This window comes from Lutjanus erythropterus, chromosome 6, assembly GCF_056507025.1.
Source record: "Lutjanus erythropterus isolate fLutEry1 chromosome 6, fLutEry1.hap2, whole genome shotgun sequence".
In the NCBI taxonomy this organism is placed as follows: domain Eukaryota; kingdom Metazoa; phylum Chordata; class Actinopteri; order Lutjaniformes; family Lutjanidae; genus Lutjanus; species Lutjanus erythropterus.
This window is the reverse complement of record NC_139322.1, coordinates 19,211,225-19,236,636: the sequence shown is the minus strand read 5'-3', so window position 1 is coordinate 19,236,636 and position 25,412 is coordinate 19,211,225. Positions and strand designations below refer to the sequence as shown.

General features: G+C 38.8%; 2 protein-coding genes across 3 annotated transcripts; one reads left to right on the top strand and one right to left on the bottom strand.

Moving 5' to 3' along the window:
• Positions 1–236: 236 nt before the first annotated feature.
• dnajc22 (DnaJ (Hsp40) homolog, subfamily C, member 22) lies at positions 237–3,908 on the bottom strand. 2 transcript variants are annotated; one of them, XM_084719997.1, is made up of 4 exons: positions 3,831–3,908; positions 2,047–2,656; positions 929–1,221; positions 237–780 (listed from the first exon to the last, which is right to left on the bottom strand). In XM_084719997.1, the coding sequence occupies exons 2-4, from the start codon at positions 2,594–2,596 to the stop codon at positions 604–606; spliced, it is 1,020 nt and encodes a 339-aa protein (XP_084576123.1). In that variant the 5' UTR covers positions 2,597–2,656; positions 3,831–3,908; the 3' UTR covers positions 237–603. The 2 variants fall into 2 exon arrangements, with proteins under 2 accessions (XP_084576123.1, XP_084576124.1); XM_084719998.1 differs by having other exon boundaries at positions 3,711–3,836.
• Positions 3,909–4,860: 952 nt separating this feature from the next.
• On the top strand, positions 4,861–24,418 carry lmbr1l (limb development membrane protein 1-like). The gene is made up of 17 exons (XM_084721015.1): positions 4,861–5,119; positions 13,202–13,286; positions 15,523–15,556; positions 15,871–16,010; positions 17,046–17,149; positions 17,535–17,658; positions 17,747–17,815; positions 17,907–17,971; positions 18,384–18,456; positions 18,564–18,650; positions 19,364–19,440; positions 19,534–19,611; positions 19,702–19,775; positions 20,746–20,836; positions 20,950–21,016; positions 22,029–22,190; positions 22,737–24,418. The coding sequence occupies exons 1-17, from the start codon at positions 5,057–5,059 to the stop codon at positions 22,820–22,822; spliced, it is 1,479 nt and encodes a 492-aa protein (XP_084577141.1). The 5' UTR covers positions 4,861–5,056; the 3' UTR covers positions 22,823–24,418.
• The last annotated feature ends 994 nt before the right edge of the window (positions 24,419–25,412 follow it).

Below are 25,412 nucleotides of genomic sequence, written 5' to 3'. Positions count from 1 at the left end.
TGCTACTATTCTATGTCTGAATATATATCTTTTTTACCATTTTCTGTTAATTAATTACATTAAATACAAGACTGTTATTGTTATTATTATTATGGTAATGATCCTATTGATTCTAGCACTGATACTCAAATCAAGAGGTTGTTTCAAATCGATATTTTGCGGATAGCTCTGCACATTTAAAAGTCAAAATATATTACATTTTTGGATGAACTTAACAAGAGAAAAATAAACAAACATTTGAAGAGTCAGAACTGTTCTTTGTTTGTGTTGTATGCCTAATAGTGATGTCAGTTGAATTTGGTTATAGGTCAGAGCTATGGAATATTAAATCATCCATCTTTGCTCAATACATTATAGCCTTTCTTAACCTCATGAACTACAAGTTATATCAACTTTTTAAAATCTAAAAGTGTAAATGTATCAGTTATCTTATTAGTTTGGTATTGGTCATGAGAAGCAGGTAACTGATGTCTATTGGTTTTAGCTGAAAAAAAAAAATCCATATCTTACATCCCTAAAAATAATGGCTTAAAAACAATACAATCAAGAGTCTCACTGTGCCCTTGTAACTATTGAGGCCAGTCCGTGAGGAATGATGGGCCATTATTTGAACCGATGAGGTCTGTGCCGTCGTAGAAGGACCTCATAAGCCTCATGGATCTTCACGAACATGGCTTCAGCATCCTTGCTGGGATTGTGATCTGGATGCCATGCCTTGGCCAGCTCCCTATAGTTGTGAGTTATCTCTTCAAGAGAGGCCTCTGCATTCAATGACAACACCTGCAACACAAATATATCCACAATCTGACTGACTCTGTACTATCATAAGTGACAAAGAAAAGCAATAATTGGCAACTGATTTTCTTTCAATCAAGTAATCGTTGCGGCTTGACTTATATGGCCTTTCCAGAGTTATGAAGTTGCTCACCTGCAGTGCCTGTTTCTCTCTCTCGGTGTACTCTCTGAGCAGTATTTCCAACACCTTCCTCCAAGCATCTTCGTAGTACCCCCCTCCAGTAAAAAAACACAAGATCCGATATGGCATTAGAAGAATGTACTCCAGCACACCTCTGAGCCAAGGCAGAAACCAGAAAATGTCCAGCAGCGCTGCTACGCAGTCAGAGAGGTAGTACAGTGTGGCTGTGGTGTTATGGAAAATACAGTAACCCAGTGGAGCGGAGAAGGCCAGCCAGGCCAGACCAAGTCTGTACAGCCGTGGACCTACACAAGACAGAAATAAATGTCATCTTAGTGGGTCTCCTAATTTCAAAATTATAAACGTATAATATTGGCTAACACTTTATTTGAAGGGGTTTGTGTAAGACTGTCATTACACTATCATAACCATGTAATGACATTTGTCATGACCATGAGGGAGTCTTTATAAATTTTTGCCTTTTGTCATTAAGTGTCATTCAGTCAATTATGCCATTTTTAATGCAAAGTTGACATTGTTTGAGATGTCTTTGAGATGTGTTATGACAACTGACATAAACCAAGACAGAAATGTCTTTGTTATGACAACTTGACGTTGACAACATGATTGAACTTAAAAAAAATGTTTAGCTTTATGTTACATTACATTAAACTGTCATTTGTGATTGGTTTTGACATTTGCTGTCATGCAGTTATAAGTGTGTCATGAATATTCTCCTTGACCTCAAGTAAAGTAGTATATTTTGGGCTTGTCATAAACATATCATTACATTTTATTACACTGTCATACGCTTTTGTAACAGTGTCATAAGTGATTTCCTGGACTTCGAGTAAAGTGGTACATTTTGGACTTGTACTAGAAGTACCATTAAATGTCATAAGGCCAGTTTGACAAGGGAGTACAGTACCAAGGTGATCGCAAAATCACATAATTGATCAAATGACACCTAATGACAACATTTATAAAGTTGAACATTGAACATTTATAAAGTTGCCTTCATGTTCATGACAGGTGTCATGACATGGTTATGACAATGTAATGACAGTCTTATGCACACCCCTTCAAATAAAGTATTGCCTGATGTTGTCACATCTGTGAGATCAGCTCACCTAGCTCCTGTTTTCTGCCAGGTGTCCGTTGTGGTTTGAACCTGCGGTGCTGGGCAGCAGTAACACTGGCAGCCAGGCTAATAGGGAGAGGTGATAAGGTGCTGCCGTAGAATATTGGGGAAGTTATGAGACAAGCAGTCAAAGTTTTTTGGAGATTTGAGGTCTGCTGGCCAACACTGGACACCAGATGTACCCCTGCACCCACACATAAAGGCAGAACGATCAAGTAGAAATAACTGAGGGAGTTCAGTCCTATCAGAGCCACAGTACCAAAGTAAATCCCAACACACACCTGACCGGCAAACCTGACGGGTCCTACAGGTGGAGGAACCATGCTCGGGGGCTTTTTTCTCTCCTTATCTGCATCTTGATTGGCCTCACTGACATATGCAGGAATACGTATGACCTCTCTGGCCCAGCCAAACCCAAATCCTCCCAGGGTTAGCATCCACAACAGAGCGTGGCTGTCTCTTCCTAAATATAGATGGTGAAGTCCCACAGGTCCACCTACTGCCCATAGGGCATAGGCCACCATTACACTTTTTGTCATCCTTTGGCCTCAGTGGATCAGTCCCTATACAGGTGAATATTAGTCATCCTTGATGAGTACCTACAGTGAAAGGACAAAAGAGTTTATTCTTACCTCCTACTCAAAACTATGACAATTTGTTAGTTCCTGACAATAAATGTTAGAATTTAGGTGGCAGTGAGCCAATATACTGTAGCTGTCAGTCTTTTTACATTATTTTAGTCCGCTGAAATTCTAGGACATTTTGGTTATCAGCAAAATTATTTAGCTGTTTTTACCTTTATTCTAAGGAATGTAAAATGTATATATTTTCACATATTTATTTGGCTGAATTACTACCAATTGCTGTTTTACCAATTTTACGTTATGCTTTTGATCACATTTTAGATGGCATCATACATTTTGATTCTTTTACCTATTTTCCACACTTCTGTATTTTCAAATTCACATTTTATTGCCTTTAATAAAAGGTAATATCACACAAACCAAAAACTTCTTAAACAGAAAATAAGGTAAAAATACCAATCAAACAAATAAAAAATCAGGGGGGAAAAAAGAAAATAAAAAAATTAAGGAATTATAAAACATTCACAGGATAAGCATTGACATTACCTACTCACATATCACTGTATCAGTCGTATATATGGAAAGTATAACTAAATGATAGAAACAGCTAGGGCAAGTATTACTGAACATACAACTGATATCCACATATCAAATAGTAATGCCACATACAGCAAAGGTCACATGACATTACTACCATTCACAACTAAGTATCACCATTTCTTACATTTACTGAAAACACCTTATTGGGCCATTATCATCATCATATATCTATCATTTGTTCGTCCGTTTTTATCTATTTTATTACAATCTATGCTAAACATTTCTGTAGCTGTCTCTATGATCCGTGTACTGCTGGTATCTTGGCCGGCACACTCAAAGGGATTTTTAATCTCTGCAATCCAGTTCCGTGGTTAAATAATATATTATATAAGAGAGATTTATCTTAGCTCATGATGGACATTGTCATTTTCAGCCATTACATGATCCAAAATATAGCAGTCCATGTTGCTACATGTGTTTTTTGAGAGAAAACATGTCTCAGTGAGACATCGAAATGATAGGCACCAACCTTTCTAACCAGGCGAATCTACAGTTAATCCAAAGGCTAAAGCAGACTGAAGGTAAAATTGATTTACATGTTTAAATACATTCAAGACCTATTTTGTCCAGTAATCCCAAGGTTACTTACTGATCCCACAATTGCAATCCTTTCCAGTCCTTTCCGTAGTTGAAGTTGATGCATGTTGTTGCAACAGTTGGACTTTGGATCACGGCAGTGAAATGCCAACATTTAGTCCCCTTGATGATCTGAACTGATAAGGTGAGGAAACGGTCTATAAGGGACATTTGTAAGTGACAGAACAGGTCTATGTAAATGCTTCAAAGAGTTCCACTTCAGTAAACAGTTAAAAGAGAAATACATTGAAGTCACAGAGCCGTAGAGATTTTTGCCTTCTCCACAATATAATGGAACTAGATGGCACGCAGATTGTGATTTTGGACATTGCTATTGAGTAAAGTAGTTAATTTCATATATAGTCTATATGTTCAGAACTTTGCCATCCACACCTGTTGTGTTGACTTGTGAAAACTGGACCCAAAAGTGGGACTTAGACAGAAGTTCAGTTCAGGTTGAAGTGGATTTATTTTCAATGAAAGCAAGCAGGGGGTTTGTGCTGATCCAGGGCTCTTGGATGAAGGTTTTTGTTTCATGATAGTGGAGGTGCCCTGAGAGTAGAGCCTACTGACTTCTACCATATCATTACATACATCATTGTAACTGCTTTGTGTCATTGGATGTATGTCCATTATCTCTGTCTCATTAATGCATTTTTTGGTTTTCACTGGACAAGAAGGGTATGAAAATTGTGATTTGAAAAGTAATTAGTAGACTGAGTATAGCTGTCAGACTAAAGTAAAGGTGTAAAAAGGACAATATTTGCTTATTTAGTTACACTCCACCACTTACAAAGCACATGACATAGAAATACATGTACACAGTCTAAAATAGGCCTACATTAATACTTAATTCTTTAATTGTGCTCACTGGCATGTTTAGCATGTGCACACACCTTTGCACATTAATAACATGGACATGCTGACAATGATCTGTTAATGATAGTGATGATTGACAGCTACCTGTATGGCTCTGCATACTTCCTGCTCTCAGCGTAGCCCCGCCCCCTCTGAGACGACCCCTCCTTGTTTGTGTTTTATATCAGAGCTGAGAGTGTAGCAGAGAGAAGCTAGGTCAGCCGTTTAAATGCAGCCTAGCTAGCTAACCACACACATACACACACACACACACACACACGACATTTAAAGAAGATGGTGCCCCGTGTTTTAACTTTTTAACCATTTTTTCCCCTCCTCCGGCGCTTTTGAAGCCTGAGGATACTGGTATGGTTTCGGAGAATGGAAACGGACGACGTGTCGGTTAGAGAGCAACTTTTCCACAACCGTGTCCGGGAGACCATCGTAAGTAACCGACCGTTGGTTAATATGCATATGAGGGTCGCCACTAACGATACAAGCTTAATCACAACAAGAAAACCACGCCGTGTAACTAGCTAAGTATTTGTTTGGCGTGAATTTTATTGATAATTCAACCCTCAACTTTGAGTGGTTAAAGTCTCACATCTCAACATTTAATTACGGCATTTATCATAGTGAGTTTATCGTGACTTTTAAGTTAACATTAACTACGTGTTTGAATTTCGCTTGTTCTGACCGATAGCGTCAGTTCTGACTTATGTACAGACGTTAATTATTGCAGGATGCAGATGGTCATTAGTTAACTCGCTAGCGGTATGTCACAGGGACATCACTGTGTCTACGTAAAAAGCATCTGAGGCTCTTCTCTTGAGTTTGTAACGACTGAAACCTCTTCTCAAATCTTCCTGAATCTGTTTTTTCCATTGTTTATATCACCCCACTGTACATTTTCTGTTACTTTACCATTAATTGAGCATTTTGATGCTGCTGGACTTCTCTCTCCAATGACTGAATCCGATTTGTGCAACACCAGCAGCCTGTTGAACTTCAGACTTGCCGTAAAGATAAGTTCAGTTACAGCAAGGCACATTCACGTTGCCCTTTAAACCTAAAAAGTACAATCAGGTGGCACGGGCAGTTCGTTTCTTGAGATTGGAGATATTGCTGATACTGGGTGCCGTAGTAAGGGACATCTTTTCTGCTGTACATCTAGAATCACTTGACTTATCAGTTTGTCCTGGTTTGCTCTGCTGTAACTAGTTAAATAATAGAAAAAAAAACTCTAAGCACACATTGTACTAGTTCTGTAAGAGAGGATGAGCAGAAATGGTGCAGCTGTAGATTAGGCCATCAAACATGCATGCATTTTTATCTGCAATTGATTAATTGCCAATTATTTTGATAATCATTAAAATGTTTAACGTCACCTTGGGATGTTGAATCTGACACCAATCCACATTTATCACAAGTTATTAACATAATGTTGTCTAAATAATGGATTAATTGTGAAAATGTTTGACAGATTGATCGTTAGTTGCATCCCTAATCCTGATATTTATGATATCAGTGCTGAACAATATGCAACCCCCCCATTACAATTATTTTTGACAGATATTGCAGTTGCAATATAATAAAAAAAATAGAAAGAGGATTATCTTCCCTTACATCTTGAGAATGTGATTTGTAGGCTGGGGCACCTCTGTACCACCACAGTGCTTAATTTATAATGTTACATGACTGTGTCACGTTTCACCTTGTTAAGTCCTACTGCATATTGATACCGATACTTGTCAATACTCTTATTGATACTGTTTACCATAATTTGGTGCAATAAACAAAGACATGGTGTGAAAAGATTCAGAAAGTTTTGACCTGTCTGCTGTAACGTTACATAAATACCAATAGCAGTCTTGTTTGTCCAGGAGCTTATTGCTTTTTCAGTACTGACCAGTCAGGAACTGGCACCGATTTAGTGCCAGTTCTCAATACCCATCCCCAACTGTAAGAGAAGTTTAGCAAAAACGGTGCAGCTGTAGATTAGGCCAGCAAATGGGCATACATTTGTGGATGTGTTGTTTAGGATAAAAATGAATGATCCCCACAGTGCCTGAGTCATTGCAGCAGTAAAGAAGAAAGAGTAGGGAAGAATAAATGTGAAGCTAATGAAGCCAAAAGACCTCTTTTAGAGCAAATATTTACATGTGATAGCAGCAAAACCACAGGAGCAACAGATAATACTAATAATGACTGCATTATACACTGCTTAAAAAATTAAAGGAACACTCTGAAAACACATCAGATCCCAATGGGGGAAAAACATGCTGCATATCTATACTGATATGGACTGGGTAATGTGTAAGGAACAGAAGGATGCCACATTGTTTGATGGAAATGAAAATTATCAACCTACAGAGGGCTGAATTCAAAGCCACCCTGAAAATCAAAGTGAAAAAATGATGCGGGTCTGTTTTGCTTAAATTTCATTGCAGCAGCTCAAAATGGTACTCAGTAGTTTGTGTGGCCCCCGTTTGCTTATATGCATGCCTGACAACGTCGGGGCATGCTCTTAATGAGATTACGTATGGTGTCCTGGGGTATCTTCTCCCAGATCTGGACCAGGGCATCACTGAGCTCCTGGACAGTCTGAGGTGCATCCTGGCAGCGTCGGATGGACCGAAACATTATTTCTATTGGATTTAGGTCAGGTGAGCATGGGGGCCAGTGAATGGTATCAATTCCTTCATCCTCCAGGAACTGCCTGCATACTCTCGCCACATGAGGCCGAGCATTGTCATGCACCAGGAGGAACCCAAGACCCACTGCACCAGCATAGGGTCTGACAATGGGTTCAAGGATTTCATCCCGATACCTAATGGCAGTCAGGGTGCTGTTGTTTAGCCTGTAGAGGTCTGTGTGTCCCTCCATGGATATGCCTCCTCTGACCATCACTGACCCACCATCAAACCGGTCATGCTGAATGATGCTACAGGCAGCATAACATTCTCCACGGCTTCTCCAGACCTTTTCACGTCTGTAACATGTGCTCAGGGTGAACATGCTCTCATCTGTGAAATTGGCCATATTTATTCTAATGCCCTTGTTCTGTCATTGTCTCTTTCACCTAAAGACCTAATGCTATTAGTTGATACCTCTTCTTAAGCCACTGGCTGGCCTCAAGTCTCCAGCTTACGATCTCCTCTCAGTACTCCTTCTCAGACTTGTCAGCTGCCTCTGCGTCGTTGGTTATTAATGGCTTTAGGTCAAGCTTATCATTGATCGGCTCATTTTGACAAGAGGAATATGTAGCAGCGCAGCAGTGTCTACAGTTTTAGTACTTCACATAGCACATGCACATAGCACAGGTCTTTCACACACGTTGAAAGATGGATTGATACAAATATTCTGAATATCTGAATCTGAATATTCTTTTTTAACCTTAGTTTTTCAATACATTTCAATATGTTTAATTTAACTAACTAACTAAAGTAATTTGTTTAGTACAAACCAAAACGTAAAAAATACATTGATTAATGCATAAATATATAAAAAGTGTATAAAAGTATATAAGTATATAAAAAGTATATAAAAGTCTAAAATGAAGCAGTCAAGTTAAGGTCCCTAGATACCCCAAAAAATATGCATGCAAATCAGGTGTATCAAAACATTGTTGTTCCATTTGTATAATCAGTATAATCTCATTTAATCAAGCATCTGCTGAAAGATGATACTGGTGATTACTTATTTAAATCTATAAGCTGTAAACACCATCACCATTTGTTTTAGAATAAAGGTGAAATTTCTTATTAGTATATCCATAAAGTGATCTGAGCACAATTTTCAAACATTTCAAAACAATTCTTATATTAAAATGTAGACAGAGATTGCCACGTTATAACTATTTAGGGGACCCTGCTCCAGATTCACATTGTTGCAAAGGCAGGTCCTGTGGCCAGAAGAGCACCCGCAGTAATCTCTCAGTGGTCAGAAGATAGGAACGGTCATTTACATAATAATAGTCCTCAGTGTAATATGTTGTTGGACCAAAGACAAATGGTAAAATTCTGCGCTTGACTGGCAGAAAAAGGTAGTATTTATGTGAAGTGTTGGCTTTATACAGCTCTTAGTTGGAAAACTCATTGCCAGATTCCTGCAAGTCGACAGTAATTCTTTTCAAATTATGAATAGATAATACTGATTTTGAAAAAGGAGGTTGTGCTTCAGCAGTAGGATTCTCAGTGAAGTGCTAAACCCCAAATCCAGCAAGAGTATCCCAAAAAAAGAAAAGGTAGCACACCGCAAATATTCAAGTCACTTTCACTGTAACGCTGAGATGCATTTGTCTATTGTGATATGTGAGCCAAATATCAAGGTTATTTACTATGATTACACAATACAGGGCTGCACAAAAGAGTTGTCAGTATTTTGTCTTCCTTGACATGAAGATAATATTGGTAGCCCCTAATTTGGAAAAAGACAGTACCAAGAAAATATGCAGCACAAAATTTATACTTTGTCCCACTGTTGTCCATCAAGTGTTGTTGAAGTGGATGAAGCAAAACAAGCAGCTAATAACTGAGATAATGTTACTGTAGTCAGATTTCTATCTTCAGTTGAGCTGATGCAACACTGGCAAGTGTAACAAATGTAGATTGGAGAGATTGTCTGTGTGAGGTGGTGTCAATGTTGGAGCCAGGAGTACACACCCATAGCCCAGAGCCTTAACCCGAAGGGAGTCAGAGGGATCAATGATCTGCATAATAAAAGGTCACAATAAGTAGAGACATGAGGTATTTAGTTGTTCCTTCTCTGAAATATTTTTTCACTAAACTATCAAATAAGGGATGACCGAGTCCAGTAAAATGATAAAAAAAACTCCTGACACAACATACTGTAGCTGCCCACCATCTTTTGGATTAGGATGGCTTTGCCAGTGCAGTGTTTTCAGTTATTTCTGGCTGTTGAATAAATCTTGAATAGTTCTTGCCTAATCTATCCTCTTACATGTGAACAAAGGCCAGCATGCTTTGCCTGAATGTGTTTAGCTGGACAAGAGGTTAGAAGCCCCTGAAAAAACACACACTCTGAGGGAGTCCACTTGACATTATGAAAGGATGTGCTCTGCCACTGCCAACCTCCCGCTCCTTTGAATTATTACAGGAACTACAAAGTTGGGCAAGCTGTTAAAACATTTCAGCTTCATTGTTTTTTGCTTGAACCAGCACAAAGATGTTTAGGTTACTCTGTGAATTTTAATGCTCTGAGTGAACTGTGAGCTCTGAGACTTAGTGTTCAACACAAAGATGTTCCTCTGGTTGCTGGATTCCTCTAAAACTCTCTTTTCAGTGGCCTGTTAGGTGCTGCCAGCTCTCAACATTGCCAATCAACATGTATACACACATACATCGACAAAAAGGTTGTTATTCTGTGTCTAGCCCTGTTTCTCACCCAATACCCATCCCGTGTTCCCTGCTTTTCTGTTTGTTGGATTAACCATAGCAAGCTCCTTGCCAAATTAGACAGCATTATTGAACAATTTTGCAGACTGAGCTGATTAGTTATGTACAGTCCATTGTTATTTGTACGATACAGCTTGTATCCTTGATCACTACTATGTACACGGTAAAACTGTGCATTTCTCAACAGGTGAATTTTAGTTTGAAATTAAAGCATTTTAGCCATATTACATACTGCAGTTCTATTAGTTATATCTAAGTACAGCATGACTACAAGATAAGTTTGAATTTTTAAATTGCCTGTCACTGCAAAGATTTTGGGGCCTAGCCAAGGATGCAGTCGCTGCCAAACAATATTAATGATCCCATAAAGCAGAAACACCAGTTTTCTTATTAGCAGTTAAACTTGTCTTTTGGTACTTGTTCACACTGGTGTGTTGTTCTTGATTTTTCCTTTACTTGATTTTATTACTAAAGTGGGTCAACATCTTGCACCTCCTGGAACCTTATAGGAGGAGGGGTGTATGCCCACACCCCAGTCTTATTTATTATTGCACCATATGTCCATATGTCCCATTGATCCATTTTAAATGTGGGTAATGTAAATGCACACTGTCACCATGAATAGTTTGGATATGTCCCTCTATTGTTTTTGGACTTGTTATTGTTCACACAACATATATTGGACTGTACAACTGTAACATGACTTTCACTGAAACCTGACAAGAATTAGTTTCTAAGGCTATTTGGTCTTTCAAGGAGCTAATTTTTCTCATGTTTGCATTTTTTTTTTAAAACCGGTTTGGCATCTCCAAGTATTCTGTCACATTTATGTAATTCTCCAGAGAGCCCTTCTCTCTTTGTTTGTCCCTGTTGTTGCCTCAGAGACAATATATACTGTATAATATATGATGACAATATATGTATTCGCTGTACATCTACCTGCTATTGTCACTAGAGTCCCTCTGAGCTGCCAGGAAAAAAATTCATGAACACTTGTGATCTGGCCACATTATTTCATTAATATGTCAGTTAACACTTTGGTGCCCTGTATCTCCACTGTCAAATGGATCGACATGAAATTTACAACAGTCCAACATTATGGTTCAGGTCAGCATACGTCTAAAATGATTAAATTCTTGTCAGTCTCAGCTGTACTTTGCTAAGTAATGCTAACATAGCAAACTGCCATCTTTAAGATAGCATGTTATGCTAACATGCTACCTTTAATGCCAGTGGTTCATTCATGTAATTTGGAATGGAGGGTAGTGACAGGAAAGATCCCCCTGCGACTAATAACTTGATAACATGGCTGATAACAGAGCTGATTTCTGGTGTGAAATTGGCACTGCAGCTTAATTTGGCTGTAAGGGTGGCTATAGCATGTTTAATGTTTTGTTGAAAATGTTAAAGTAGTAAGGAGATTGTTTTGCTAAGAGAGGCACTTGTGTGGGACAGAAGTCGTTCACATGGTTAGTTTTAATTATCTCATTCTTGATACATAAACAAAACAAAATCAAAAAAGTTTAACATTGTACTTAGATGGGTCTGGTATGTGTCTGTGAATTTGTTTTCTGTGATGTCACTTCCACACACTTCATACATATTTACCAACCATGACAGTGTGGTTACAAGGCACAGCAACATGGCAGGTATTGTTTTGTGGGTGTGGGTGTGGTTGTCATCCTGGCAACATGTGATCTTGGTGACACTGTAGTAGGAACTACACAGAAGCGGTGTTTATGTGACTGTGGACAGATTTTGTCAGCATGATATTGTCCAGTATGCAATCATGAAACTTTACAGGTGTGTAGTTGAGATCAAACTGAAGGCAAAGTTCAAAGATGGCTGTGGCTGGAGTCGGAGTGCTGAAAGTAGAGAGGGCCATTGGCCCACCCACTGTATGCCTCTGGTCCACATTTGTGTTATGAAGGCCTGATTTGAAGATGGTGTGGTCTGATAAACCATGATAAAATTCCCAGCAATTAGTATAATTGTTTCTAATTTTAAATATCATTAAAACAGTTTAATTAACTCACAGTAAATACCGTGAAGCGTCAACCAAACTTTGCAAGAGTGTTTCAGACGCAGCATGCAGCCTTTGTTCATTTTCATCAATGATTTAAATTACTGAGAAACTTTCAGTATAAAACTTGGTGAAATTATTTCAGTGTGTATCAGTACTTTTTGAATAGTTTCAGCACGTTAACAATACTATGATAATACTGATAACTGATCACTTTGGTCAGTATAATCATGATATGAAATTTTCATACCATTTTATCTCTTAAGTCCAACCCATGAGTACTGAGTACTCGTATAGTAATGTTTCAGTGACTACTGAATGCTCATTGGTCTGTATGTCAACATGTTCACGGGCATCACCACTGTTGTGAATCCAAGATGGATTGTAAGTCTCTAGTTGAGTATTCACTTCAGTGTATGATGAGTGGGTGTCTGTGGACAGATTTTGTCAGCGAAATCTGGACTGGAGTGGAAGTTATACAGTTTAGTTAAGATATTGTTCTTTTCATTTACATTTCACAAGAGCGACCTGTTAACTCATGTTTTGTATAGTGGTCGTATAAGAGATTTGTTTCAGCCTTTGGGGTGAAATGTTGAGAGGTTTAGCAGACAACAGATTGCTGATTGAATATAGGTTTAACCTAAATTTGGTGGTAGATTTGATGTAATGTCAGACTATGATGTTTACAGACAGCAGGGGGGCTATCTTTCACTGGTATTAACCCTTCTTTCTTTTACTCCGCTTAATCTCTTCTCATTCATCACTGTCATCCATTTCGTTCTTTGTTGGAATAAAGTGGTAATCTTCAGACTCCATCTGTCTCTCTTGGCATTGGCAAAATGGTGAATGGATTTGGCTGTTTGCATTTGTACCAATACATAGCCTCTTTTGTTTATTTCTTGATGTTTGTCAGCACGAAACAGAATATTTTATGAGGGACAATGTGTTGCTCATCAGTAGTACTGGACAGAACACGAATTTCTTTACAAGGTCGCATTTTCTTTACGTAAGTAGCTGCTTTAACAACAAAAAATTTTAGCTGCATTTTCAGACTGTGCATAAAATTCCTTTCTGTCTCCTCTGCAGATCTGTGTACTCCTGTTTACATGCCTTTACATGGTGTCCTACCTCATACTTACTCACTTCAAGAAGACTGCTGAGTTTGTCACAGGTGAGTTTTAAAACCACTCTCTTCCTAGACTTCAAAAGGTGCTTCACATAAAGACTGTTCTGTGAGAAAGATTTCTATCACAGTCTTATGGAAAAATGCCGGGAGGGGAATTGATCGTGTTGACAGCCATACTGATTACGTTGGTGTTTTGGAATTTTTTTTTTCCCACACAGAGTATGTAGACTACACTTTTCAAGGAGTGTTGTTGAGACACTACCCATTCTATTTTGAGTAAATAAACATTTAGAGTTAGTGGGGAGTAGATGGGTGCAAAGGTGACATTCTCTTGTTTTAACCTTATTTGAAGATTACTTTCAGACAGGCAATGAAATGAATATCACAAATTTTACAAAATGTACTCATTTCATAAACATCTTCCTATGTTTTTTTTTTAACTGCATAAAAGTTGCATTCATCTGCACATTTGTGTGTCAGTATTTTTACATTTAAATAATTGCTTTTTTTCTGTGTTTGCGTATGCATAAATGTAGCCTAATTTTACAAACTGTCAGGATTGTAAATTTCAACCCAAGACTCTGGACCTCGGCCAGAGGAATCCAGAGGTGCAGGGAGTGTGTTATGTAACATGTAACCACCTCAGGCAATATCCCTGTAGGTCGGGACGGTGGAGGGGTGGTCAAGAATGTTTCTGCAAGATAAACAGAGTTGAGCTTTGGATGAAAACAACTCAAAGGAGATCTTTACAACCAACATCATGAAATGGGCCTAATTTATCATTATTTGGAATTACTGGCTAATATGTTTTGGTTAACATGGTGTTGTCAGTTAACTAAGTAGCTGACAAACAATTTGCAGCGGACGAGGATTGTCACAATACTAGAAATTTAAACTTCAATACAATACTAGTTTATAAAACAGACCAACTGTTTGCATAAGCGCAACAACCTCATGTTCTTAGATCTACAATGTGTTCTTGATTATTAAAACTAAGAAAATGTTTACAGTACCACAGTGTGACTGAGCTGACAGTTACATAATAAATCCAATAACTGGCCACTATTGGAAACAGATGTAGGATGTCCAACTAACCAGGTCTCTTTGCTCTGCTGTGGCTGGGCTGGGCTGAAACCTGGGACATAGCCAGCTCTTTTTTTTTTTTTTTTGAGGAGGGGGGGGGGGACCTGTTCTGCATTAGTTCACTATTGCAAATGTTGTCTGCTGTCAACAACAGAGCAGTTTTGCCCTGTAGCTAAATGACGATTGTGCAATACGACTCAACAGAATTGTTTTTGTCTTGAAAGAACCAAGAACTGGTTTTTGCTCCTTGGGCTTCACCTCATTATTAATCAGCTGTGCCAAGATTTGCATAGGAAGAAGTTACAGTATCAAGTACTGTGGAGCACATTAGCAAACTACAGCAATTCATACAGTATCGTTCAAAAAGATCTTTGTGGACGGGGGGTTACAGAGTGTTTTGTGCATACAGTAACATTTATAGAAGGGTCCCTTTGGTGTTCTCAATAATAAACTCTTTACACTTTCCTACTTGTGTGTAATTCAGGTTTTACTAGAGTCTTGGTCTTGCTTGAACAGAATGTTCCAAACATACTCGTCTCTAGCCCACTCCCCCTCTGAGGCCAGGGAGACTCTTGTTTTTTCATGCTCCTATGAACTGTTTCTATTACAGCTTTCCCCTATATATCTATATACTGAAGGCATACTCAGTGTACACTCACAGTGTCCCAGACATATTTTACCTTTCTAATGACAACACAGACTCGCTATCTGTTAACATTGCAACATTTTATCTGATTGCACTGAGGATTACTTGTTTAAGTTACTGAAAATAAGTTCTTTATGTCTGTGGCTACTTACTCTCGTTAACACATAAATTTTATTATTTGTAATTATATTTATTGTTGAGGATTTTATTCTATGTGATTTAATTTCTTGTTTTTTTTTAATTATTGATTATTCTGCCGATTATTTTCACAATTAATTGATGAATTGCTGAGTCTAAAAAACATGTTAAAAAATTGTGAAAAATGCTCATCATTATTTCCTAGAGCCAAAAGTGACATCTTCTAATTTCTTTTTTTGCTCAACCAATAGCAACTATTTTTTTTTTACAACTGATTTCCTTTCAATCGATTAATCGACTAATAGTTGCAGGTCTAATAAAGAGTGTTATTATTATTATTATGATGCAAAAGACCGAAGTTTGAATGACTTTTGTAATGGCTGAAATTGTGCTTGTTTCTCTTCTCTGTTTCAGAGGATATTGAGGATGCCACAGTCAACAAAATTGTGTAAGTGAAAACCTCTAATGATTAACTGACCCATGGCAATCTGTTGTCACTCCCTCACTTTGATTAGTGTCAGTGTGGATGGTTGAGCAGATACCTTTAGTCAGTGTGACATGTGTGGCAGCCTAAGGCAAGCTGGCTGTTTATTGCCTTGGTGTGTGTGTGCGCCTGTGTTGTTATGCAGTTATTGGTTGGGATGGGGGCACATCAGTGTCACTCTGCCCTTTCTCCCTGCACGCTGCACCTAGCCTGTGTTTTTCCTTGAACACAAACACACACGTGACTTTACTAAAGGCTTCTCTGTCTCCTTTTCCCAGGCTGTGGCTGTGTACATTCACGCTGTCTGTGGCAGTGTGTGCAGTGCTCCTTCTCCCCATCTCCATTCTGTCCAATGAGGTGTTACTTACCTTCCCACAGAGCTACTACATGCAGTGGCTCAATGGATCTCTTATCCATGGTACAACATATAGTTACAACTTGTAACGTGCTTACTGTTTTTATTAGTCAACAAAAGTGGTGGAAATGATACTGAAGTCTGTACTCCAATAGAAGTACTGTTGCATTACTCAAATATTACACAACTACCATTAAAACTACTAGGTTTTAGAAAACTAGTAAAGTAAAAGTACAAAGTATACTTCTCAGAAACTACTCAGAGTATTAGTTATTTTTTCAATGTTGATGTTTACTGCATCATCAACAGCAGGCCTTCAATTAAAAGGGTTTTTGATTTCTCCAAATCTATAGTCTCCACTGCCCTGTTACGGTCAGTGGTCATGGTCTCCTTTCCAAGTCTGTGCCTGCAGCCAAGGGTTTTTGTCCATATGTCACTGTTTTCATTTGCCTGTTTCTGCAAAAATGCAGATGAATGGTTTTGCAATTAATTCAAATTGTAGGTCTACTCAGTAATGAATAAAGACTTAATTATAGTAACACAAGTGTTTTAATTTGTTACTTCCATCCATGGTTGACAGTACCAATCAGCTGAAACCTGTAGACAAAACAGAGAGCATTGCTGTCTGAAACTAGATCAAATATAATGAGGATTGCTGGTAATAACCTCTAATAACACTACATGCTAGTGTCCAAACAGATCATTATTATGGACAGAGTGGCTGTGACCTTGCTGTGTGCATTTTTAAGTGGTCCAGCTGTTAACTTCAGTTGAGCAACGTCAAATGAATAAGGGGGAAAAAAACAACTAAGATGTAAAGTAAATGTTAATGAAGCCAGACCTATAGTGTAGCAATGTTAGAAACATTTTAATCATAGTCTCAGCTTTTCATATTTTAAATTCCTTTTGATTTGTTACACATTCTTGTTTTGCAGCACATGTGACTTGTTAGCCAGTCTTGTCATGCTACACTTCTTGGCAGGACTATACCTCTAAGTGGATGACAGTGATACAGCCAAAGGGCTTCACTGCAATTTTAACCCAAATGAATGTTTTTGCAGAAAACTAACATTTGAACATCTCTCTTCCTCTTGCCAGGCTTGTGGAACCTAGTTTTCCTTTTTTCCAATTTGTCCCTGGTCTTCCTCATGCCCTTTGCCTACTTCTTCACGGAGTCAGAGGGATTTGCAGGGTCCAAAAAGGTACCAATTTTGACATCACTTGCAAATGGTGACTCTAGAATCCAAAACCATACAATTAAGATTTAAAGGGATAGTTCTGATTATTTGAGGGTGTACTTACCGATAGTGATAGGTGATAGGTGTATTACCTACATTAGATGCCATTCGACATGCCCCTGGTTAGGAGAAGAAAAAGCTGTCTGACAGCAAGGTAAATATTCTGAATATAGCATATAATTTGATTTTGATTTTTACAGGCATTTGATTTTGATATTGGCATCTGCTGTAGCTAATACATTGGCTATAGCACTTCATACAACCCCACCTAAAATAATCCACATTATCTCTTTAACTGTAAATTGACAGCATTTTTGTATGAACCCATCGATCTCTTTTGTTTGTGTAGGGGGTTATGGCAAGAGTGTACGAAGCAGTTGTGCTGTTGTTGCTGCTGGCTCTGCTTGTGCTGGGTATTGTGTGGGTGGCATCAGCCCTCCTCCACGACAACATAGCCAGGAAGAGCCTCTATGGTGAGTCACATGCATTATAGATCCCTCAGGGACAACTGGTTTCACAGTTTTTAATGTAGTTGCTTATACTCTCTGCTTTGAATTTCAGACCTGTGGGAGTATTACCTTCCCTACTTGTACTCAGGCATCTCTCTGTTTGGAGTGCTCCTGCTTTTGTGTAAGTATATTTCAATGACAATTACTTGAGCAGCTTAAATGTGTAGCTTATGACACTTGTTATATCACTATCTGTCTGTTTTTGTCCTCAGTGTGCACTCCCTTTGGATTGTCCCGAATGTTCAGTGTAACTGGCAGCCTATTGGTCAAACCGCGGGTGAGTAAGACTCAGTGGCCAGAATACAATGCTTTACATTAAAGGGCGACTCCATCTGTGTTCTTTTCTGTGTTTTTCCAAGTGGAAACTCCCACTCAAGTGCCAGCAATAGTCATTAACATATGTTAGACCCCTGGTGCCCTCCCCTCCCTTTAAACTAGGGGGTTTATAGGTAGCAATGTCATGATGCAGAAACCTTTGTCATGTTACATGAAAAATGTTTTTAGAAAGACTTTGGAGGATAGCTTAAATATTGTTGTAAGTATTGTTGGGATTAGAATACATAAAGAAGACCACTGGGAAGCTACATATGAAAACCTCAAAAAAGAAAAAATAATGTACCCACTCTATATCAGTTGTGGCCTATAGCTGTGAACTTTCCAAATTGATTGATGTCTCTTATCCCCCTCAGCTGTTGGAAGATGTAGACGATACTTTGAGCTGCACTATGTTTGAGGAAGACACACTCTCCAGAAAGCTCAACTGTGAGTGTGTCACCATAAACACAATTCTTTGCCATTTCCTGATGATTCAATCTAAAGCTGAATGATCTGACTTTTTGTCTCAATCGTGTGTTGTTGTGTGATTGTAGGTGGTGGTACGTCATGCTGGGTCAAGCTGAACATGGAGGCGATGAAAAAAGAGTACCAAACAGTTAGGAGCCAGCGCATTGCCCTGGGTAAGATTGACTGAACATGCTGCTCCCTGCTGGGCTTCTCGCACAGTGATTATATTGTACAGTTATTTGTTGCTGCACACTCATTTTTGTCTTTTTATGCCTCCATGCCAGCAACAGGGAATTTCTCAAATTTGGCACAACTTCTTTGAAGTAACATGCATATATACAGCATTGTAGTCCACCACTAGCTCCTTAGTTTTTTCTGATATTGAGCTTTAGGTGATAGTTGTTGCACTGTGACAAAGTTCACACTTTTTCCCAATCCATGAAGTGTAACTGCACTTTTTGTACACTGTGGTGCAGTTATATTTGCTAACTTTCTCTTAGCCTCCCTACACTTGTATTTTATGTGTAATTGATTTGCCAAAAATGAGACAAAACATGCAATAAACAAAGTTAAAGATAAACTTGATTGATTGCATTATTTTTTTTCCTTTAAAATTTTCTATACATATCAAGATAATAGCGTTATTGTGAATTCTTTTGGTACAATAATCCTGTGGTGAAAATCTGATATTGTGATAGATCTCACTGGAATCATATATGTCATAACTTCCGTTTTACTAAAAAAATAAAATTAATGCTTTTTTTAAATTAATTTACTTCAATGTCTTCATGAGATATATTATATGAGTCTGGACAGACATTGACTGGTCGGTGGAGGCATTAAGTGCAAGGCAGTAATTCTAGTTTTTTACTTGCTTTCCCCACAGAAATGCGTAGAAAGGCATCCCCATGGCAACGAAACTTGGGCTATCCACTGGCCATGCTTATGCTCCTTGCGCTGACGGTACTTGCTGTTTTATTAATATATCCTCACAGGCTGTTTTAGCTCTATTTATTAACATGGATGGTTGTTTAATTAGTGTTAATGTCTCTTCAGGTGATGTGTGTGCTGATGGTCTGCTTTAATGTGTTGGAGCTGCTCCTGGATGAGACGGCTATGCCCAGAGGAATGGAGGTGAGGATTTAGCCAGAAAGAACTTGTGAACATTTAATGGTTGGTGTGCAACAGCCACTCATCTGTGATTGTTGTTTTTGTGTGTTTTAGGACCCTCACCTGGGGATGGCCTCCTTCTCCATGTTCGGCTCACTGGGCGCTGCAGTTCAAGTAGTCCTTATCTTGTATCCTTTTTATCACATTCAACTAAGATTACGTGCGCAGTTAACTCATCATGTCCATTCGGCTCTGACTGAGCCACTTGTGTACTCATTGATATTTGACCAGGATGTGATGTTGACTCATGCTGTTACAGGCATACTAGGGCATTTGTTAGTGCTGCATTTTAGTAGTCATCAACTACTCCCAAAAAGTAGTTGACTCCTCATGGCAGATGTATCATATTTTTTCTTACCTTGAAATGATAATTTTTCATCATAAATACAACCAGTGAAGGGCTAAGAGAGGCTGTTTACAAATAAAGTGAGAGCTGACTGGACTAGACCGCTGGCAAGCTTGTCTAAACTGGACATGCTGTTTGACTGCAATAACAATGTGACTGCTTTCTTGAGGGGATAGCAGTAGTTGTTCCTGCTCTAAATACCTTAAATTCTGTTTGTACAACATGGCTGACCACAGATTAAGGATTAGTCTATGCATCTATGCATCTAATGATGCACAGTGTCGACGAGTGGTGTTGATGTTAGACTATTATGTGAAAGACCTAAATTCAGACAAGGGTGGTGCGATATGCCCAAAATCTCATATCCCAGTATCGTCATTTCATACCCAGGTGAGGATACATATCACATTACAGCACATTTTCTGTAAATGCAGTCAATAGTTTATGTGTGTGTTTATTATGTGTCTTGTTCACTCTCCTCTTTGTTTATTTCTGTTGCCTTTATGCAAATTTTCCTGTCTGCATTTATATCATGCAGAAGAACTATAATATAATGAATGTTCTTTCTTTAAAGAACTAATATGAAATGATGGCCATTTTGCTATTATAACACATTATACGGTATATTATCATATTGTACAGCTGTATTTCATACATTAAAAATGGGTTAATAATTTACTTTCTGGATTTTGTTCACTATCACTGTGAGTATATTGGTCCTCTCTCTAGTGCTGTCCTTAACTAAATTTCAGCTATCTGATGGTGTCCTCAGTGGTGGGCTTCTACAGTTCTCCTCTCTTCACTGGCCTCCTGCCTCGTGCACAGGACACCAACCTCACACAGGTAACTGACAGCTAACCTTTACATGTATCTGCTCCCACAGTGAGATTTAACTGGAAGCTAGTGACATCTTGAGTTTATTGTTACAGTAACCTCTCCATTTCTCTTCATTTCAGATTATTGCAAACTGTGTGTCACTGCTCATCCTGAGTTCAGCACTGCCAGTTTTTTCACGCACACTTGGTAAGGATCTAAAATGCTGCATTTATCTAAAAATCTATTTAAGACCACAACTGTGTCCCAGTTCCACACCACATAAAATTCTCAATAGGTTTTGAGGATGTAGTGTGTACGTAGTGGAAAAGTGACTTTTTAAAGTACACTTTAAAAATTCAGGTTGCATACTGTGAAATTATCAATCTTGAAGTGTGCTGTTGATTTACATTGTTGTTCCACAATGCAATGCACAAATAGAAGCAGTAAACCACTTACAGTTTCTTAAAGGCACAAAATTAGAAATACATGTTTTTCCTCCTAATTGTAGTGCAATTTATAAATCTAGATTGATGATGATGATTATTTTGATGATTTCTTTTTTATTTCTTTTAAACTCAACGTCTCTTACCAGAAGTCTTGATTCAGTTACTCAAGATAATCCACAGACCTTGTTTTGACCTTTTTGATTTTTGGGTGAACTGCCCTGTTAACATTGCAACAAGTTTTCCATCTGAGAAAACAGTCTGTTCTTTCTCTTTGAAGCTACATAGAATTCTTGTATAATAAAAGAGAGCAAACTTTGTGATTTGTTGCATAGCATATTGTGTGTACTATCATCTTTTTATCATGGCAGCCATATTGATATGAAATAGCAGGTAAACAGGTTTAATTAAGGTCCTGTTCCATTTAGTGTGGTGTGAGTCTTTTCAACAAGCCAACATACACAATAGCAGCACTCTGATTCTGTTAGAATTAAATGGAACCTTAATTAGTATCATTGGTAACACCTGTGTTTATCCTATTATATCATGTCTGCTGTGAAAAAGGTCTGTTAGCATGAAATTGGGACACAACCTCTAGAATGTAATGTAGAATGTAATGTCAGTAGCTGCTCCATCAGCATTTTACTTGTAGTTTCAAAATGCCCACAAGAGGGCGATTGTGTGCCATGAATCCTGTAGCTGCAGGTGAGGAGGTCTGGCTCGGTGATTCATTCACAAGTAAAACATGTTCTTTTGCTTCTGTTCTGTGGTGTTAGGGATCACCCGCTTCGATCTACTGGGAGACTTCGGTCGGTATAACTGGCTTGGGAACTTCTACATCGTCTTCCTGTACAACATGCTGTTTGCTGGACTCACCTCTGCCTCTCTGATCAAGACAGTCACCTGGGCAGTACAGAGAGAGCTCATCCGTGCCTTTGGTCAGTCTACTTTCATTTTCATTAATTAAGTAAGCTGAAAGTACATTGTATATGCCTATATTTTCATGTCTGTGGGATAGCGTCCGTTGCACTTTGGGTAGCCGTATCATAAGTTTTTCCACCTTTGGCCCTGTTTCCCTGTGGGCTGGTCTCTCTTCCTCAGATAGAAAGAATACAATCCTTTCAGGAAAGTGTAAAGGGACAAGAGGAGAGTCAGGTCCCCTTGGGGACCTTCAGGCACACCGCCCTAGACCCCTCACAGCACACACGCCCTCTACCCCTCCACCCAACACAAACAAGCCCTCAGAGCATGGACACGCCAAACACGCACATACACGCAATCCCCTTCCTCACAGCACAGATAGCATCTCTGTACCATGGCAGCTCTCCTGCACTTTCCCATTGCCTCCCAGCTCACTTTTGTTCTGTGATTAATAGACTTTCATTTCACCTAAATCACTATTTTTCTTAGAATTGCACGTTTAATGCTCCACCTTGCGACTGTGTGTGAAGTTAAGGTCCTTGTTCTTTCTTTCTTTCTTTCAGGTCTCCATAGACTGCCGTTAACTGTGTCGCGTTCTACTGTCCCATTCAGACTCCTCCTGGCAAGTGGACTTTCTAAAATCCAGTGACTTTCATCCCTTACCACTGCCTTTCCTAACACTCTTAGAAACTGAGCCACTTCAAATGTGCACCTATTGGATTACATGCATTTGCAATCAGTCCCTTTGCCAGTTGGCACATGGGTTGGGCCATCCTATGTGCAAAGACTGAAGAAGGTGGCGAGTATATCAGAGTCCAGTGTTGTGCAGTTATCTGACTACAAGAACAACTGGTACAATCAGCTGAGTCATGGTTACAACTGGAACAAGGGGGGACAGGATTTAAGCCATAGTGGATACTGACAAAGCAAGTCCCCCCCCTTCAAAACCTGACGCCTAATGAAAAGAGGATCTGTTGCTGTGTTGACACATGTGAAAGTCAGCAGAGTTATTTTGAAATATCACATTGTAACTGTGACATAATTTCCTTTTCCTGATCCAGGTCGATTGAGTGCTCTCTCTTTCTCTGTGGCCTCCCCACACTTTCCTCTCTTGTATCACTATTTTAAGATTGGGAATCTTACTTCCATGTGTTCAGTGGTCCAGTCTGCACCAGTGTTATGTTAATTAACGAGAGGAAGTTGTTAGTGGGAGTAAAGAGGACACACAGTACTTTGTCTGTCTATGGATCTGTAGGTTACACAGGGAATATGAGAGTGAGGTGATAGTCTCAGTGTTGGAGCTCAAGTATCAAGAGCATTTTCTGTGGTGATTTATCTTTGAGCAGCAGGGTTTTTACTTTTTTAGATGACAGTAAGCTTACTGAGTCAGTGATTTACAGAAAATAGACTAAAAAGAGCTTTACCCTTTGTCTTATGCAAGACTTTTGAATGCCATGTGACACTCACTTGCAGGAACTTCTGCCTTTGACCAATCAAACTGTGAATTACTAAGACCTTTTTGTGGGGAAGTGCAATATTTTGTAAGCAAAGGCATGCTTTTTAACCTTACCAAAATTTCTAAATCTTCTGTATGCTTTCTTTTTAATTTTCTGTGAAGTATTTTACTCATCTCATTCTTCTTGGGTGAATGTTTAGAATAGTATCAGAATGTTTTCAAAATGTGACTATCAATCCATGCTATCCTTCCAGATGTCAGTTTTTATATTTTGATATATCAGCTGTATCATCCTCAATGTGTTGGTGATCCTGTGTCACCGTTTGCCTTTTGCTGCTGTATCAGCAGGTTATTATTAGCTGTTGGTTTGACCAGCAGGGGACAGTGTCTCTCAAACCCGGTACCACCCTCTGTGTTGAGTGAGACTGTCCATCTCTCTGGTTAGGTATTATATGTATTATATATACAGAGCACTCTGAGGTTTACTCATTTCACTTTTTCTGGGAATTTTTTTTCTTTTGGTTTTTGGGAACACAGATTTTATAATGTACTGTTGTCTATTTATGGGCATTGTGGGATATATGCTTCACATGTTGAGTCATTACTCTTAGCAGTCATTAAAAATGTTGAATGTGATGCAGTTAAGACAAAAAATCTTTAGAGTTGTTCTCAAAGGAAAAAAAATAGTGTTTATTGTTTACCTTGGAAATACTTTGATGTTTCAGGTTTTCTGAATTTTAACCATCATTGTTTTATGAAAAGAAAGCAATAAAAATCCAGTGTTTTTAATTTCTCTGTGTGCTTTTTAGATACACATCAAGGTGACTTACTGTAAAATCTTTCTTTGATGTTTGTTACATTTTACAAAATGTAATTACATTGTGACCGATCTGATGTGGCCTGTGTTGGGTGTGTGTGGGTGACTGGTGAGGGCGTCTGTCCTCTGTGTCCCTCCACCCTCTTGTTGCACTTCTTTAATCAGCAGCAGAAGAAAGCCATATTTTGGCCTGTCTGTCAGCAGTGTCCAGCCACGACGCCACTGCTGCCGTAGCCCACGCTTTCCCTACTCCGATGCAACCGCCAGATAAAAGCCCTGTAAATCAGGAGGAGAAGCAACGTTTGCTCACACTCACTCCTTCACCACCCACCCACCTCCTTTCTTCAATCCCTTTTCCTTGCCTATTGTTCATTTCCTCACACCGTTTTTTTCTGAAGTCAGTTCAAGAAAACCCCAGCTCTGATTAATTTCTCCCTCTTGATTTGTTTGCATTACTTGTTTTGTTTTGTTGGATGTTTTAATTAAGCTTATTTGGTTTAGGTTTTGTTTTGCACTGCGTTTCCTTTGCCCAGAGGAAATGAACTCAAATGTCGCCGTAACATTACTTGCACATCTGGAGACAGAGGAAGTGACACATAAGCCAGACATAAGGTGTGTGTGAGGGAGAGGTTAGGTCATTATCCATTTGTCTTGAAAGACAGAAGCATTTGTTCAATGTGATTAATGTTTGAACAAAGCTAGGCTGAAGCTGCTGTGATTCAGATGGCATAAAACAATTCAAGAAAAGCAATTTAGTCGTTTGTCACTATATTCCTTGGGACGTGTCTTGTGAACTACATTCAGGACAATATTTTGCTGACTGATGCTAAGTGACAATAAACACCAAACAATAGAAATACGGCATATTGATACATAAAGCTTTCATCTATGACAGTTTGAATCACATGAGTCTTAAACAATGACCTGTGCTACTAAAAGTCTCATCTGTCGGGTAACTTGCACGCA